Genomic DNA, 18,018 nt, shown 5'->3' with positions numbered 1-18,018 from the left:
GGTTCCCATAGCCTGGGATCTGGGGGTTATGGGTACTTGACTAAGGAAGGATTGCTGAGATGAGGCCTCTAGGGCCCCACCTCCTGCCTGGTCAGGGCTAGTGCTTTGGGCATCCGGGGACAGCTCCATATCTGATAGATGCTGCACGGTTCCCCGAGTTAAAGGGGCCTCACAGCCTTTGGTCCCTCAAGTGTGCTTAAGAGAATGTGAGCTCGGACTCAAAGAGGTGATGCGAAAAATTCATGAGGCATCTTTGTGGACCACCTTATCTCAACTCGTCCCTCTATTAGGAGCCAAAAGCTTGCAGTGCTGTTAGGTCAGGCATCAGTCAGTGCCTCCTGACCCTCTCGTGGGGCTGGAGAACTGGTTGAGAAACATCTGAATTTTCACCTGTTGGCTGTATAAGAAGAATCCTCTCTCCAGGCCTGGCTGGACATGCTGTACTTGTGACCCCAGACTGCAGGGTGGACTGAGCCAGCCACGTCTTCCCTGGACACGGCAGTTGACCAGCCGCCTTTCCTGGATGCCACAGTTGTCCGGAGGGAAACACATTCAGTTTTGTGATTCATGTTTGTTCATTGGAGGAAGTCCGTGAGTCCCCAGGAGCAAAACTGTGTTTTCCAGTGTTTTCGCTTTGTGCCCAGGGATTACTCCATCACTCTCAGTCGTGTCCTGGAGCCCACATGCGGGGCTAGGGATCAAACCTGTGTCAGTTCCATGTCAAAGCAAGCGCATAAACCCTGTACTATCGCTCTAGCCCTGCTGCTATTCTTAAGGCTAAAGAGAGTTGGAATCAGTGAACCCAAGGATATCTGATGATACTGATCAGAAAAGCATCTAGCCAGCCAGAGAAGGGGAGCAATAGAGAAGCGACAGTCAGGGGAGATAGTACAGTGGGGAGGACTCCTGCCAAAACCAGGGTTTGATCCCTGGGACTCCTTCTGCCCCCCCCCCCCCGCCCTGTTCCTCCAGGGCTGTTCCCTGAGCGCAGAGTCGGGAGTAACTCCTGAGCACCACCGGGTATACTGGCCCCAAAATGAAACAGAAAAGAAAAGAAAAGAAATTCAGAACAAGAACTAGAATGCCACTGGCACTGGTGGGGCATTTTGGATGAAGGTGAAGAGCATCTGCATGGGAGGGGAGTGTGCATTCTCCAGGGAGCTGACTGTGGGTACCGGCCGTGACCTCGCTGTGGCACTTTAATTTGTCTGACTGCTCAGCAGAGTCTGTTCTCAATTCCTAAAATGGATCTCGTAAGACCCACCTGACAGACTGAGATTAGTGAGCTCCTTGCAGAGGAGCCAGCTCTATAAACAAGGAGATTTAATGCCTGGTCAGCTGGGGGTTTTATATTGATACTAATGTCTCAGGGCCACCAGAGAGAGGGAAATGTATTTTCTGTTTACTTCTTTTATGGGAAAAGTAAAGTAGATTGAATCAATTCTGGCTCTGAAGGAGAGAAATAAAGCCCCTCAGAAAACTCCTCTTGGTCCTTGAGCCTCAGGTGCCACTGAAAGAAAAATTGCAGAGAATGAGACCAAAATCAAACAAACAAACAAACAAAAAACCAACAACATCCTGCTCCCCCTAAATAAAGGCCTGGGTCCTGGGGGGCAAGACTGGGGAATTTAGACTTATTTATTCTCTTGTTTGGCTCTGTACTTCATAAATTGTTGATACAGTAAATGTCTTCCCCGTTGATGAAGTTGAATTTCCAACAGAGTCTTGAGTTTATGGGCATCAAATCAATGAGATTTACATCGCTCCTTAAAAGGAAGCTTGGCTGGTCCTTGAGCAAATGGATTTTCTAAGGATTTTATAAATGATGGCTTGCAAAACGATGTCTGGCCACTAATGCTTCCAGTTACATCTTTGTGTGTAGTTCCACGAGAATGTCACCTCTGTGGCAAAACATGGTTCGCTTGTGGGATCCCTGAGCTCCTGGAAGGGGGCCTGGCACCTGGTCAGTACTTGTTTCATGTTTGTTAAATAAATGCAGCTTGGCAGGCCTTTTCTATTTTTGAATCTGGACATTTTTCAAGGAAGCTCCCTATCACAGCAACTTTCACCTGTGAACAAAGGAAATGTTTGACTTCAGGCTTTTGAGGAAAATTAAAATTCTGCCGTGGGTTTTCTAATTAATCTCTCAGGGTCATTTTTCATGTTAATGGTGAAAAGTCTGTGAAAAACATAAAATAATGTTTCAAGGAAATGCCTTTAATTTAGTTTAGCTACTAATTTTGTTATTAAAATATTACTCTAGTTTAGGTAACATGATCATAAAAGTGTTAATATGTACGGTTTTGATTTTGGTTACTGTATGTCACCACTACCAAAGTGCTCACGACCCTCCACTACTGTACCTGTGTCATCTCTAGTCTACTCCATGTCACCTCTAGTCTATCCCTGTCACCTTTTCTACCCTGTGTTGCTGCCAGTCTAACCTGTGTCATCTCTAGTCTAGCCTGTGTCACCTATATTCTATCCCATGTCACCCCTAGTCTACCTTATGTCATCCTGGTCTATCCTGTGTTACTTATACTTTACCTGTGTCACCTTGAGTCTATCATGTGTCACCTGTAATCCACCCTATGTTACCTTTAGTTTACCCCATGTCACCTCAGTCTAGCCTGTGTCATCTCTGGTCTACCCATGTCACCTCTGGTTTACCCTGTGTCACCTCTAGTTTACCCCTTTCTTCTTCCCCTTTTCCTTTGTTGCTTGGAAATCTCAGCTTTGTAATCCAAGACCAAGGGTGCCATTGTCCAATACTGTCTATTCTCTTGTTTTGACCATCTCTATCCCACAGATGAATGAGATTACCCAATATTTGTCTTTCTCTCTCTGGTTTGCCTTACTTAACATGATGCCCTTCACCCCATTCTAGTTGCAGCAAGCTGGATGATTTGTATTTTCTTGTTGTGTATATATTGCACAACTTCTTGATCCATTCATCTGTCACTGGACATTTGAACATTCTTGTGGTTTCCATTTCCTAGCTGTTGAACTAAACACTATGGTGAACATTGATTTAGCTAATAATTTAAAATATTTCCATCTTGTCTCATTTTCTGGTTAAGTTCATTGGCCTTAGACAAGTTGCCATCATCAGTGGGTTAAACTTCTCAAGGTTAAGCGAACAGTCCACAGTTTTCAATAGTCAGACACAGATTTTTGACAACAAATATCATAACAGACATAGTTTCCTAAAATATATTCATGGCCTTTGACAAGATAACAGCCTTGGAACTATTAAATAAATCATTTAACATTATAGGAAGTTTCTCTATTCTAGGAAAATATTCTAGATTTATGGATGATATTATACAGAATACATAAATGTTTAACTAAAGGGTTTTTGTCATGAGTATGCAAATAGTTCAGCTTCTCATCTATCCATCCATCCATTTGTCCATACATACATACATACATCAATCCATCCATCCATCATCCATACATCCAAGTTTCAGAATTAATTCATTTATTTTTTAAAATGAATCAGCGCTTTCATCCATTCCTTCAAGTTTTTCTCAAGGTTCCGGCTTAAAACAAAGCCAACAAAATGTGTGTAGCTTTTCTTGTGAGCTTGAAATTCCATCAAAGCTCACTAAAAGATATTTGATTTTGGGACTTCTTAATAACATACTTTCATGGGCCACATATTTTCCATGGAACTTTGGTAAGATGAATTGTATGCAAAATGTAGCCTTCAACTAAGCAAAGAAATTTATCTGTCATATGGAATGTCTGGACACCGACTAAATTTCAGAGGAGAGCTGCCAGGAACAATGGCGTGCGGTGATTTATGGTGACATTGAGCCCCAGTTGGAATTGTCTGCTCTGGGCACTTTGCACTGCCTGCATGTTTCAGAGGCAGCCACAAATCAGGGGATGCACAAGGCGTTCCAGACACGTCTGCAAACATAAGTGGTGTGTACTCTACTGGACATTGGAGCCAGGCCCAGAATTTCCCAAGAAGACAGTTCTAGCGAAGGAATTTCCTATTTATTTTTTAAGCAAAAATTATCTTTACTTTAAAGAATAAAGCCCAAACTTAAAATGGTCCAGTAGTCTTTCCTTAGGTTCATGGTGCAAAAGCAATTCTGCTTTTAGATCTTTGAAGGGTTTCCTACGAAGAAGACCACCTTTGAAATGCTCTTATCTGTGAAACTTTGCAGAGAGGGGAAAAAACTCCCACCCTTAGGCCAAACTTGGATTCGAGACAGGAAGTCACTATTGCTAGAATGCTGTTCTGCCGTAGTTCTTTCCCACAAAGTAGTGATAAACGTGGAAAACAGACAACTGGCTATGACTTCAGACAGACCATTGTCTTTCTTCCCATCTTGTTGGTTCCTAAGATAGAACTGGAAAATGTGTTCGTAAGTGAAAAGAGACTGGATCTTGAAAGGATTTGCGATGTTTCTTTATCAAAAGCATTCTGTGAAACAGCACCCCTGTCCAAATCTGCTGGCCGGGTTGGAGTCATTCAAGTTGAGCTCAACCAAGTGAGTCCTTGGTTAAACTCAACCTCGAGTCCTGTTTGAGTCACTGGGTTCTGGGCTGCTTTAGGGTTGACCCCTCCAGCCTGCTATGCTTGTCTGTGGCAAAGGCCATTTACAGGTGGAGCTCACTGAGATCCTATGACTCTTCTTAGAAAATGTGCCTGTTTCTGGGCAGGACAGCATGGAATGCAGGAGATACGTAGGTGCAAGTAGGAAACAACCAGACAGTGACTGCATCATCACTTCTGCATGGGTGTCCTCCGGAAGGCTAGGGAATCTAAACATTCAGTTTGCATATTGGTAGATAAGAGATAAATAATAGATCATTTGAATTTATGTAATTTTTTTTTCCTCTCTGTGTTGCTCTCTTCCGGTTCCAACATCCAAAGACTATAAAACCAAGCTCCCAGAAGAGAGTGATGCCGAGAGTCTCTTGACCCCGCACCTGGCTGTTTTCCCCAGGGCCCCTCGGAGGGGGTGGGTTTCAGTTTTCCTCCCCACCCTGAGCAGAGCCCCCACAGCCGAAGACCTCCTGAATTCAGCCACAGCCATGCTCAAGGCCCCTCTGCACATGTTCGGACGAGCCTCACACATGGAGGAACCGGCAGAGGAACCCATGTGTGTGGGACCCGGGGCTGAGATCTCCAAGGCTGCTGGGATCGGGACTGGGCCTCTTCCACCCAAATACCCCATTTTCCAGTAGCTAGGTGGTCACACTCAGGGACTTCCCCCGGCGCCATGTAATCCCACCAAAGGCCAACATCCAGAGACTATAAAACCCAGCTCCCAGAAATGCGCTGCCGTTTTGTGGCAGTGCGACATCTTATAGCCTAATTCTCCCTCTCCGAGAATCTGGCAAGCTACTAAGAGTTTCCTGCCCGCATGGGAGAGCCTCGCAAACTCCTCGTGTTGTATTCACATGCCACAACCAGTAACAATGATGGGTCTCATTCCCCTGACCGTGAAAGAGCCTCCAATGTGACACCGCTGGGAAGGACAAGTAAAGACAGGCTGCTAAAATCTCAGGGCTAGGATGAATGGAGACGTTACTGAGACCACTCGAGAAATTCGATGATCAATGGGATGATGATGATGATGATGATGAATTTTTTTCTATTTTACAAACTAGACGTTAAAATAGCAATTGATGACATTCAACCAGCCTTCCAAGTATTTTACTTCATGGCAAATTGCACAAACTTTTCACAAACTTATTCTAGGATCATTATCTGTGTTATCATGGTCTAGGAACGGAAAGGAAGCATTATCCTGGTTTGCATTTGACATGAATTTGGGGGTAGGAGGAACTGTTGTTGTTTTTCTAGAAGATACTAGAAAATCTACCAAACACTGACCTCTACTTAGAGGGCAGTGTGTTGATTAGGAGCAGGACTTCCTGCCAGTAACCATGGCTGGCAGAGAGGGTGGGCATTATGAGAAAGAAGGGAGGAATGAGGGGCACAAAGGAAATAAATAGGCAGGAGTAAATTTATCGAGAAATGGATGGGTGCTGAAACTGGATAGAGAACAGAAGAACAAACTGCCCTTTCTTCTTGAGTGTGCCGAAGGATTTTAGTTGCTTAGCATGAAGAATGGGAGGAAGGTGTGTATTGTGTAGTGGGGGGGGGGGCGGGGAGGAGTTGGGGTGCTGAGTTAGCTCCTGTAAAGGAGGAGGACCTCACTGTAGCACTGTAGTACTGTCATCCCATTGTTCATCAATTTGCTTGAGCGGGCACCAGTAACGTCTCCATTTGTCTCAGCCCCGAGATTTTAGCAGCCTCTTCTTACTCATCTTTCCCAACTATTGGAGGCTCTTTTCAGGGTCAGGGGAATGAGACCTGTTACTGTTATTGTATTTGGCATATCGAATATGCCACGGGGAGCTTGCCAGGCTCTCCTGTGCAGTGAAATTTTTTAAAACTAATTTTTCCCACTTTTTGGACTCTCACATAGAAAGGGTACTTGTAAGGTGAAGAATGGCCTTGGAAGGACGAGTTACTTCCCCATCTTAGGGGCAGGAATCTATCTGGAGGGGACGAGGGCAGGTGTGTTGGTGGGATTTGAACATCTATCTGCTGTGTGGGGCCAGGGACCATCGGGAAGAGGTGCTAAGCCTACTCTGTTTTGATTTTTGCCAGTTGGGTTTGCTTATGGCTTTCTCCCATGCCTCCTTTCCCTCTCTTCTTTGTGAAATGAGATATTCCTGCTACTCATGGCACCACCAGAGTTTGGAACCAGGCTGGAGATATTTTGAGACATGTCTCATCCCTCAGGAAACATTGAGAAGAAAGCAGGAAGGCTCCAGTTGATTTGACTTTTATTAGTTGTTGCAGAAACAAGACTTTCCCTCAAGGCTTCTCAGCTTCCTGTAGGGTTAGAGAAATAGGACAGTGGGTAACGCAGTTGCCTTGAATGTGGCCATCCTGGGTTTGGTCCCCTGAGCACTGTCAGCAGTGACTCCTGAGCACAGCCAGGTTGATCCCACACCCTTCCTGCTCCCTCTATGACTCCAATCATATGTCATCTGGGTCTGATTGTGGTAATAAAATTAATGAAATAATATCGTTAATTATAAGAGTGCCTTTTAATTTTTCTTTAAGCCCACGACTTAATGTACATGTCTGAACATTAAAGCTTATTTTCAGGACAATTCAGTCAGTTCTCTCAGTCTTCTGGAAGGGTGATATGAGTAGGGCATTTGAGCTAGATTTATTATTTTTTTCACATAATCAGGATCCATGCTGAAGGATTTTAGTTGCTTGGAGTGACATCTAATTTAATGATGGTTGCACAATATATCTGTTCTAGCAAAATTGCTATTTCTCTGTCAAGTCAGCAAAACTTCATCTTTTCTGCTTAAAATGAAGTTGGATTTTTTCTTTTCATTTCTAGTTTAGGAAGATTTGAAACAGTTGGGGTAAACACGAATAAAGAATGAATAATCAAAAGGAAGGCTTGAAACCGAATAGAACAACTTCTTCCAAAAATAACATTTTGACAAACTTGCAATGTAAATTATGTATTAAAATCCTTGGTGTTGGTATCACTGTATAAAGGAGTGGTGCTGTGGTGATATAGATGTGGTATAGACCCACATATCTACATCCACTCATGAAGTCTTAGTGGGATGCTAAGCAGCTGTTACAAAAGAAGAGACCTCACCTTCCGCGGTAACAGGGGTTGGAGTAGATGGGATATTGCCAAGTGGAAGAAGAAAATAAAATAAAAATACCAGATGATTCCTATATTACGTGAAATATAGGTAACTAGAGCAAATGCACTAATAAGTCGGAACAAAAATAGCAGTTTCCATGAAAAATATCGGTTGATTACTGGAGGAGGTGGGGAAGAGGGTGCTGGAGGAAAGGGTCAGTCTGATCATGGGAACTGCATTAAGCTTGGTTGTTGGGGAGACTGTGTGCACAGATAGAGCCTGGAGTCAGACCTCAGAGAACTAGGATATTGGAAATTCATGGGAAACCAATCCAACTTGGGTTAAAGCAAGTGGTCCTCTTCAGGTTCCCTTGTCATCGCCAATGCCTGCATCCTAGGTGGCTTTCGCGTAACAAACCCTCTGTGTTTGTTTCAGGCAACATTTTCCTGTAGCTGTGATGATCAATACGTGGGTCCTTTCTGTGAAGAATTTGATGCGTGCCAGGCGCACCCCTGTCAGAACAACGCCAGCTGCGTGGATGCCAAGGAGAAGCAAGAGGGAAGCAACTTCACCTGCGTCTGCCTTGCAGGTAGAGCTTGCAGAGTAATAGTTATTCGTGTTTCTGGACAGTGCGCGCTGGTTGATTAAGGCTGGTTGAAGCGACTTTCTCCAGCCCTTTGGGAAGGTGACTCCACGATCTCCGTGGACTCCTGAGTCTCTCCACTATATAACCAGGAGTGGGAGAAGGTGCTCCCTGGGGATGAATTAGTACTGCCCCTGCCTGCTTTTCTGGCCTCAGGGTACTTCTGAAGTCTGAGTATTCTACCATTAAAAAAATTTCTCTTTAATCGAATCACAGTGATACATACATTTACAAAGTTGTTCATGATTGGATTTCAGCCATATAACTTTCCAACACCTGTCCCTTCACCAGTGGGAATGATCATTTTGGACAGGAAGTAAGTGTTGAAAGCAGGGAAAGGGATACACCTGATAACCTTTCATTATATGTATTGCAAACCATAGGCACAAAAGAGGAAGGGGGAGAGAGAGAGTGAGCACGTGAGAGACACACACACACACACACACACACACACAGATGGAGCGAGAGTGGGACTTGAAGTAATTTAGTGCCCTTATAAAGCAACAAGGTCCAACAGAGAGATTGGACGATCACATATTTTTCTGTGTTTTAAGAAATAATGACTGTAGGACCAGACACATAGCACAGAGATTATTGCCTTTCATATGACCGACTCTGATGTGATCCTTGGTACCACATGGTCCCCCGTATGATGCCAGGGGCAGCTCTGGAGGCCCGCAAGCACCATTTGGGTGGTCCAGGTTAGGAGACTTACTTCCTGCCCTTCCCCCACAATAGAGATTACAGAATGAAGATGGCTGTGTTGTTTTTTCCCCTGGTGGATCATAGGCATCTTTCCATGTGAGGACATATCAGAGTGTCCATTTCACAGGGGACTGTCAGCTTCACAGTCTGTCTCCAAAATTCACACCCCTAAGTCAGACTCTCACCCCCAGCCTCCACTTGGCATCTCCGTTTAGTAGCCCCGCCCCCCGATGCCACTGTGGGGGTCAGTCATCCCAGAACCAAGGGCTCCATCTCCTGCCACAGCCCTGACCTCTGCCGGGCGCCTCCCTCTGCTCCTCTGTCTACCCGTTTCCCTCCCCTCCCCCTTCCTCTTTCCCCACCGCGCTGCCCACTGGGCAACTGTGCCACAGGGACTCTGTGTTCTCCCATCCGTGCCCCATGTGCACGTGGATGTAGTGCCCTTTGCCTGGAGACACACCGTCTGGTCTCCTCTGCCTCCTCTCTCTCCCTCTCCTTCCCTGAGCCCCCAGCCTACTGTTTAGTTGCTGTAGTTCTGTCTGGGACCCTCCGGGACCCTCCTACCAGCCTTCTCTGTGTCTGGCCATTATGCCCAGGCTTCTGCTCCGGGCCTCCTGAAGTGGCCTCCTTTTCTTTCCTTTTTATTTTATTTTATTTTAAATAAAGTAGGCAGAGTCTCTTGCCCGCACGCCTGGCTGTCTTCCCTGGGGCCCCTTGGAGGGGATGGGCTCCAGCTTCCCTCCACACCCCGAGCAGAGCTCCCGGCGGCTGAAGACCACAGGAACCTAGCTACAGCCATGCTTGAGGCCCCTCTCCACACGTTCGGACAGGCCTCACGCATGAAGGTACTGGCAGAGGAACCCAGGTGTGTGTAATTCTATCAACGGTCAGCACCCAGAGACTTAAAAGCAAGCTCCCAGAAGCACGCAGCCGCAAAGCGATATCTTGTAGCCTACTTCTCCCTCTGGGAGAAACTGGCAAGCTTCTGAGTTTCCTGCCCACATGGGACAGTCTCGAAAGTTTCGAATAGTGTATTCATATGCTAAATCCAGTAACAAGCTGCATCTCATTCCCCTGACCCTGAAAGAGCCTCCAGTTCAACATCATTGCGAGGGCCAAGCCGAGAGAGACTTCTAAGATCTCAGGGAAAGGACGAATTGAGAGGTTACTGAGCCCGCTCGAGAAATCGACGATTAATGAGATTTCGTGATTTTTCGTGATTCGTGAATGTAGGAGTACTGCTATTTGTTCAGCCATTAATTAAGCTGATTGAATTGGGCATGACCTCCACATTACCTTTTTTTTTTCTATTTGTATTACCATGAGATAGAGTTACAAAGCTTTCACGTTTGAGATTCAGCCATACAATGTTAGAACACCCATCCCTCCACTAGTGCACATTTCCACCACCCTCATCTCAGTCATAACCCTGCCTCTATGGCAGACAATTTCCCCAATACTCTCTCTCTAATTTTGGGCATTATGTTTTGCTCCAAATTTCCAACCATCATTCAAGCCTACCTGCTAGGGACAGACGCTAGATGATTTATTTTCCATTGCTCATTTTGAATATCATGAGAGCTTGCACGGCTGCGATTGTAAATGTAAATTTCTGGATTGTAAAATGTTGGGTTCCAGAGACATCTCTGTATGGCACTAAATCCATTTTGGGACTCAACGGGGAGTCTCTGGGCCAGGGCTGTTGGTGTGCTGAGATGGCACCAGGAGGCAAATTATGGGTGTGACAGCCAGTCGCCTGGGTGGGCGGGGACCCGGGGAGGGACAGCTCGGGTCCTCTGTCGAGTGGCCTCCTTTTTCCAGGAAGTCCCAGCTAACTGCTTTAAGCCAGGTCCTCCCTCTCCTTTAGGGTGCCCCTGGCCTGGCCTTCAGCCCTCGGCCGTTGGCTTTGTCCATGTATACATTTGCTCTTGCCCCAACCCCAGACTTAAGGTCTGTGAGAATTGGACTTATTCTCAACAGTTCTGTTCATCATGGGATCACACAGTGTATGAGGAATCACAGACACTTCCGGTGGTGTTTCCAGTGAATCCGTGAGAGAGTACAGACGTGGCTGGGGGTTTAAATTCCTCCTTTCTGCTGGATCTTTAAGACACTGTTGCATCTCTTTGCTCAGGAATGTGAGAGGCGTCCAGACCTTTCCACCAACCGTCTCAGTCAGAGCTGGTGGTACTGGAGTGTCTCATCTGTTCTCGGGGACACTCTCTCCAATTTCACCCAGTATTTGGCACATAGTAGGGGCTCATGAAAAAGTTGCTGAAGGGATGAGTGAACAGAATGACCTTCAGCCCTAGCTGCTTCTCCCTCTGCTGTCTCTTCCTGGTTTCTCCCTCCGACACACTTTCTGTTTTCCTTCTCTCCTTTTCCACCTTCCACATATCAAACAGGCTGACAGAGCACGTTGTATTATTGCCCCTTATTTCCCGAGACCAGCCAGTGACGTGGCCCGGGCCTGGCAGCCTTGCACTGTGTGATTAAGTAGAAACTTAGGTTCTTTAATCAGGTTTTATTCTATAAAAGCCTTCTCATTTCAGGAATATAATTTTTTCCTCCAAGGAGCTATTTTGGAGCAGAGGAGCTACATATACCCGTTTGAAGCCACCACTGCCAAAATATTATTAGCTTTGTACAAAGCATTTTCCAACTTCAAAGCACTTCATTGTCCCAACTAAATGGTGATTTCTGCCTTTACATATATATATTTTTAAAGAGATTCACCCGGGCCACGATGCTCTTTCATGCTCGGGGGAGCAGGAATACTGCAGAACACCCCACACAGCCTCTCTTTCTCCTCTGACCTTCCTTTTATTTATTTGTAACCAGGAGCTGGGGAAGTAACATTTAGGGAGTTCATGCGGGGTGTTCCTTAGGAAATATTTTTGTGGTGTTGAGGTGTGTGTGTGTGTGTGTGTGTGTGTGTGTGTGTGAGAGAGAGAGAGAGAGAGAGAGAGAGAGAGAGAGAGAGAGAGAGAGAGAGAGAGAGACAGAGTTGGGGGGGCGGTTTGGGCTACATGGGTCTGAGGGCTTACTCCTGGCTCTGTGCTCAGGGGTCACTCCTAGAGGTGCTAAGGGGACTGTGTGTGGTGTCAGGAATGAAACCAGGGTTGGCTGCATGTGGGACGAGCACCCAAAGCCCTGCACTGTCTTGAGCCTGTGATGTTGGGGTCACAGGTGGGACCTCGTGCATGAAATGCTCGACCACAGTCCCCTACTCAGCCTCTTGCTTAGTTGCCTCCCTGCAGGACTTCTCTTGCCCTTGAAGTGAGGAATATTTCAGCGATTATTCACTCACTTGATCAGTTTTTTTTTATAATTAAATTTTTTTCCGACTTACAAAATTTTCTGTAAGTTTCAGTCCTACAATGATCGAGTACCCATCCTTCCACCAGTGCCCATTCTCCATTACCAATGTTCCCAGTATCCCTCCCACCGCCCTCACCTCCACCCTCCCCCTGCCTCTGTGACAGGCACGTTCCCTTCTACTCTCTCTGTCCTTTTGGGCATCATGGTTTTTTTGACCCTTTGTCACATACCGATGAGAGGGGGCCAGTCCTTGTCAGACGTCTTATGTAGCCAGAGGAGAGAGAGGGATGAATGACGTGGGCTATCGGTTGCTGGGTGCATATGCGAGTGCATGTGTGTCCGTTTGTGCAAATGTGTGCAGAACTTTGTGTGTGTGTGTGTGTGTGTGTGTGTGTGTGTGTGTGTGGTGAAGGGAAGGAGTTAGGCAGTGATGGGTGCTGTGAGGACAGGGGATCCTGGTGCAAGTGAGAGAGGGTGCAGCGTGCGAGCTGGGACACCGGGCGGGCGATGAGCTAATGCCTCATTGAGGGAGCAACACCGGTGTCGAGAGACTGAAGGAAACGAACTGGTGCACATGATGGGGAGCAGAGGGGGGAGTGGCACGTGCCAAGGTAGAGTGTGCCCTGAGCCTGGGAGGAGGCCAGGGCCCAGGAGAAGCAGGGGCACGACTGGGAAGGGCGCTGGGCCAGGCCAGGGAGGAAGCGGAGATGTGGTCCCGAGATTGGCAGGAAGGAATTGAGGGTGCGAGCAGGGCCACACCCTGGGGCCTGGCGGGGGCAGTGGGACTCCCAGAGGGCTAAGGTGCTGGAAGGCTGGGATTCAGTTTTTTTTTTTTAAATTTTTTAAAATTTTATTGAGTCACCGTGAGATAGTTACAAGCTTTCCTGTTTGGATTCAGTTGGTTTTTGAAGGTGGCACTAAAAATGCTCCCACGTGGATGGAGTGTGAGTCAGGCTGGAACGCTGAGCTGCGAGTGGTACCCGAGCTTTCTTGAAGACACTAACACACAGAAAAAGGGGGCTGAAGGGGTAGTACAGCGGGCAGGGTGCTGGCCTTGCTCGCGACCAGCCCAGATTTGATTCCCACCTGGTCCCCTGAGCTCTGCCAGGAGTGATCCCTGAGTGCAGAGCCAGGAGTAAGCCCTGAGCACTACTGGGGTGTGGCCCCCCAAACCAAAAATCTTTATACTCTAGAACCCATAGATTATTGAAATATGTGATTTAATCATTGTTTAATAGGTACAGGAGTTGGTCACCACAGTCAATTAAAGAACGTTCTCATCACCCTACAGAACAGTCCCCCACTCTTTAGTGAGCGGCTTCTCTACCTCTCCCCCCACAGAAGCCCCCCCCCCCCACACACACACACGTTCGCGTGTACATATCCTAGGCAGGCATGGATGTTTTCTGTCTACTGCTGTTTCTCTCCATGTTAACCGGCATGTATAGCTTTTGAGCCTGGATTCTTTTATTTTTTTTAATTGAATCACCGTGAGAACAATTACAAAGCTTTCCAGGTTAAGTCTCGGTCATACAGTGATCAAACACCCGTCCCTTCACCAGTGCACATTTTCCACCACCAAGAACCCCAGTATCCCCCATCCCACCCCTCCCCCTGCCTGTGTGGCAGATGATTTCTACTGTACTCTCTCTCCACTTTGATCACATTCAATAAAAAACCCACCATTATTATTTGGAATTTTCCCCAACAATCAGAACTGCCAAAAAGGCATCATTAGATAATTTGTTTTCTGTTGCTGGTTCTGAAGAGCATAAGATGATTTTGGATTTCTGATATTTTAGTAATAAGTCTGGAGGGGGTGAGGGGCCGATTCCACCCCTCACCCCATGAGGCCCCAGTCTTGTCCCCGCAGTCTCAGACCTGGCCGTCCAACAGGCTCTGAGTAGGTGTGGGGGCCACTGTGGCACCAGAGGGAAAGGGCAGAAGGGACAAACACTGTTCCCCACTTGGGGTGGCATGGTGCCATAGTTTAATGCTCAGTCCAGATGCATTTCTGCCAAAGGCCGCTGGGCTCCAGATTGGTTTGTGTGCCTCTGGGATCATGGCCGTTCAGGAGCCAGGAGCCGTGTGTGGGAGATGAGCTGGATTCTTTCCCGAGCATTGTGCTTCAGGGCTGAGGTGTGAGGCAGCTGCACCCGTGGCCCCCACCCATTTGTGCTGGATCCATCTTCCCTCACGTAGCTGCAGCCCACGCTGCTGGCCCGTCCCCCTCTGGTGGACACAGGGTCCCCTCCGCCTGTGGCTGCTGAGCTCATTCCGAGTGGAACCCACTTTCCCTTGCACCTTCCCTCCTCGCTTCCTCCGGGTTCTTTCTCTCCCTCCCTCCCTCCCTCCCTCCCTCCCTCCCTCCCTCCCTCCCTCCCTCCCTCCCTCCCTCCCTCCCTCTCTTCCTGGGCTTCCGCCGGCTCCTCCTGGCTGCCTGTTTGTGTGGATGTGGGGCTCACTGCGTGCACCATCCCTCTGACAAGGCCAATCCTGGTTGCTTTTTTTAAATGAATTATAATTTTCACTGTCATTGTCACTGTCATCCCGTTGCTCATCGATTTGTTCGAGCGGGCACCAGTAACGTCTCTCATTGAGAGACTTATTGTTACTGTTTTTGGCATATCCAATACGCACGGGTAGCTTGCCAGGCTCTGCCATGCGGGCTCCGTACTCTCAGTAGTTTGCCGGGCTCTCCGAGAGGGACGGAGGAATTGAATACGGGTCGGCCGCATGAAAGGCGAAAGCCCAACTGCTGTGCTCCAGCCCTATTATAATTTTATAATGTATAATTTTGTAATATAGAGGGGGGCGGGTGAGAGCCCTCCCTGCCGCCCCAAGGGACCCAGCCCCGGCAGCCGACCTCCACTACCCAACTGCCACCAAGTTCCACGCCACTTTCCACATGCTTGGGCTGAGCTTCACACATAAGTGAACATATTCCTGGACCGCGCGGCCGCGATACATCATCATAAAGGGAAATATGTATATATGTCTCTCGGAGAGCCCAGCAAGCTACCGAGAGAATCCTGCCCACACGGCAGAGCCTGGCAAGCTCCCCATGGCGTGTTCAATATGCCAAATACAGTAACAATAACAGGTCTCATTTCCCTGACCCTGAAAGAGCCTCCAATCCTTGGGAAAGACGAGTAAGGAGAGGCTGCTAAAATCTCAGGGCTGGGATGAATGGAGACGTTACTGGTGCCCGCTTGAGTAAATCGGTGAACAACAGGATGACGGTGATACAGTGATACAGTGACAGTTCACAATGTTGGATTACATTTAATATTCGAACACCAACCTGGTTGCTGCTTTTGTTGGCTCTGCCTCTATTCCTGTCCCTGGTCCTCCACTGCCCTCTCCCACTCTCCCATCTTCACCCCCTCCATGCAGTGCTCTGGGTCCAAGAGTAACTGTCCAGTCCCTGCCTGCACTTACTTTCTCGTCACCTGGTGAAACTGTGCCCCTGTGACCATGTCTGGTGTCATTTGTAGCAGGTTCTGGGGTTCTCCACCTTACAGTGCTCCTGGCTTTCAAAGCAACTTCCCGCCCCACTTTCCCAACAGCCCTGGCCAGTGCTCCTGAGTTCATTTCCACCTTTTCCCAGGGCTCAGCTCTGTCCTCTCCTTGATTCACCTCTGCATTCTCCCCTTGGCCCCTCTTTCTGGTTTATTACCAGCAAGTCTTGGATCCGCGCGCCTCTTTGCATACTGATATACTCAGGGCCGCAGAAAAATCTCTTTGGTGAGACGGGGTCGTGAGTGAAAAAAAGTTGGGGAGGCAGGCAGGGTTTTACTTTCCTGATTGTAAAGTTTCACGCTGCCCCCAACTCCCCCTCTAAGGAGGACACGTCTTTCCCGGAACCTCTCAATGTCTGGAACTCAGAATCATCCAAGTCCGGCCCTGTGCCGTGCATCCGTTTATCGTTAACTTAAAGTTTTCTCTGTTCTGCTTTCCCATTTCTCAAGGGTGTCACGAGGATGTTCTCGATGAGAGGAATTGTCTCGAGGTCTTCCCTGCAGTACTCAGATGGGAAGTCAGAGGCTTTGGCCCCTGGAGTCTGGACACAGTTGTTTCTGACTTGGGGTCCAGGGAAAGGGGATGACACGGCTGATTTTCAAATAGCGACACTCAGTGTAGAACCCTGTAATGGTGACTCTGGCTTTGCACTAGGTCCGGGGGACCTGGAAAGGGGCCATGACTGGCCCAGGCCTTGAGCCTACAGGTCCCCTGACACGGAAGCCACGTGTCAACTGTGCCCGTAGTGCGGACTTTGGCACATGATGGCAGGTTTGGCATTGTTTCTGCATCCTTTTCCTTTGAAATCTTCATTCTGTGCATATCATTCCTAAATGCACAAGAGGAACATTTGGATGGTTTGTTTTATCTGCTTGTTTTTGTTTTGGGGCCACACCTGGCAATGCTCAGGGGTCATTCCTGGCTCTGCCATCAAGAATCACTCTTGCCAGTACTCAGGGGATCCTATGGGATGCCGGGGATCGAATCTGGCTGGGTCCGCCGTATGCAAAGCAGGCACCCTCCCCACGGTGCTATGGCTCCTGCATGTATTTGATGTTTTAAAACGATTTGTGGCCGGTTTACTAGACCAGGGGGTTCTCACGCTTGCTGTGTTCCTTGCTTTGGACTCCCCCAGAGAGCTTCTCGAACCCACCTTGCTGGGTTCACCCTTGGCTTTCTGACGCTCTGGGGGCGGGGACGCTGGTGCATTTGCCCCTGCTGAACACGGATTATTCCCCCCTGTTGGTCGGGGAACACGCCCGGTGCCGCACTGCTCTGCTCTGGGCTGTGTCTTCAATACCCAGAGTTGGAACCATGCAAGCAGGGTGCTGGGCAGGGTTAGAACCCACAAACCACGCAGTCCTTGCCCCGTGCCCCCCTGTACCATGTGCTGGGCACAGCGCAGGCCGCTCTGGACCCCGGGATACCTGTGATCAATATCATGCCAGGATACCTGTGATCAATATCATGCCAGGATACCTGTGATCAGTATCACGCCCGCCGCTTGGCACATCTGACGGGACCGTTCTCCGCCCATCCGGGTGGCAGGGATGCTCAACACAGGTCTTGGTCTGAGCTCCCCTGGCGGATCACTGACCTGTGCTTCCAGTCCCGGGGCTGGCCACACGGCCTCTTTCCTTGGCACATCCCAGCTGTGTACCTAGAGGGGGTGACTGTTTTGAGCCTGGAGGTTCTCGTTCCCCGTCCCGCCCAAGGGCGACTGTTCTTCACGCTTCGCTTTCCACGACCTAGTCCTCCTGGTGTTCTGCTTTGTCAGATCTGCCTCCCCTCCTCCCCCCTCTGCCGTGGGCTTGGAGATCATGCTCGCGTCAGTTCCCGGGCGCCCGTGCCCACCGCCGCTGGCCAGCACCAGCACCAGCACATCTTACTCATTTTTCCGTTAAATAATTTCTGCCCTCTGATGTTGGAATTGGATGCTGGTGAACTGGGATGCTTCGATGGGCCTTGGACCCCTGCTGTTGATTCCGTGTTCTGGTGTGTTAATATTAGGCTGCGTGGCTCTGCAGCCATGCCTGAGGGCCCCCCACCCCATGTTTTCTCTTCTCCGCCTCCCCCCATGCCCAGAACGAGTGTTGCGGCTGGTGGGCTCGCTCTGTCAGCCCTTCAGGACAAATCCAGGAGCTCCGCCTCGCCACACAGGCTTGGCTATT

The 18,018-nt window shown here is 48.5% G+C and overlaps 1 protein-coding gene across 1 annotated transcript in view; it reads left to right on the top strand.

The window, feature by feature from the left end:
* DNER (delta/notch like EGF repeat containing) overlaps positions 1–18,018 on the top strand; it is a 337,797-nt gene that overhangs the window by 206,433 nt on the left and 113,346 nt on the right. Inside the window, exon 6 of the mRNA XM_055122261.1 lies at positions 8,092–8,245. Within this exon, the coding sequence (XP_054978236.1) occupies positions 8,092–8,245 (154 nt within the window). The remainder of the gene's footprint in view (positions 1–8,091; positions 8,246–18,018) is intronic.

This window comes from Sorex araneus, chromosome X (assembly GCF_027595985.1).
Source record: "Sorex araneus isolate mSorAra2 chromosome X, mSorAra2.pri, whole genome shotgun sequence".
In the NCBI taxonomy this organism is placed as follows: Eukaryota; Metazoa; Chordata; class Mammalia; order Eulipotyphla; family Soricidae; genus Sorex; species Sorex araneus.
The sequence above is the reverse complement of the archived record's forward strand: the minus strand, read 5'-3'. Positions and strand labels throughout refer to the sequence as shown.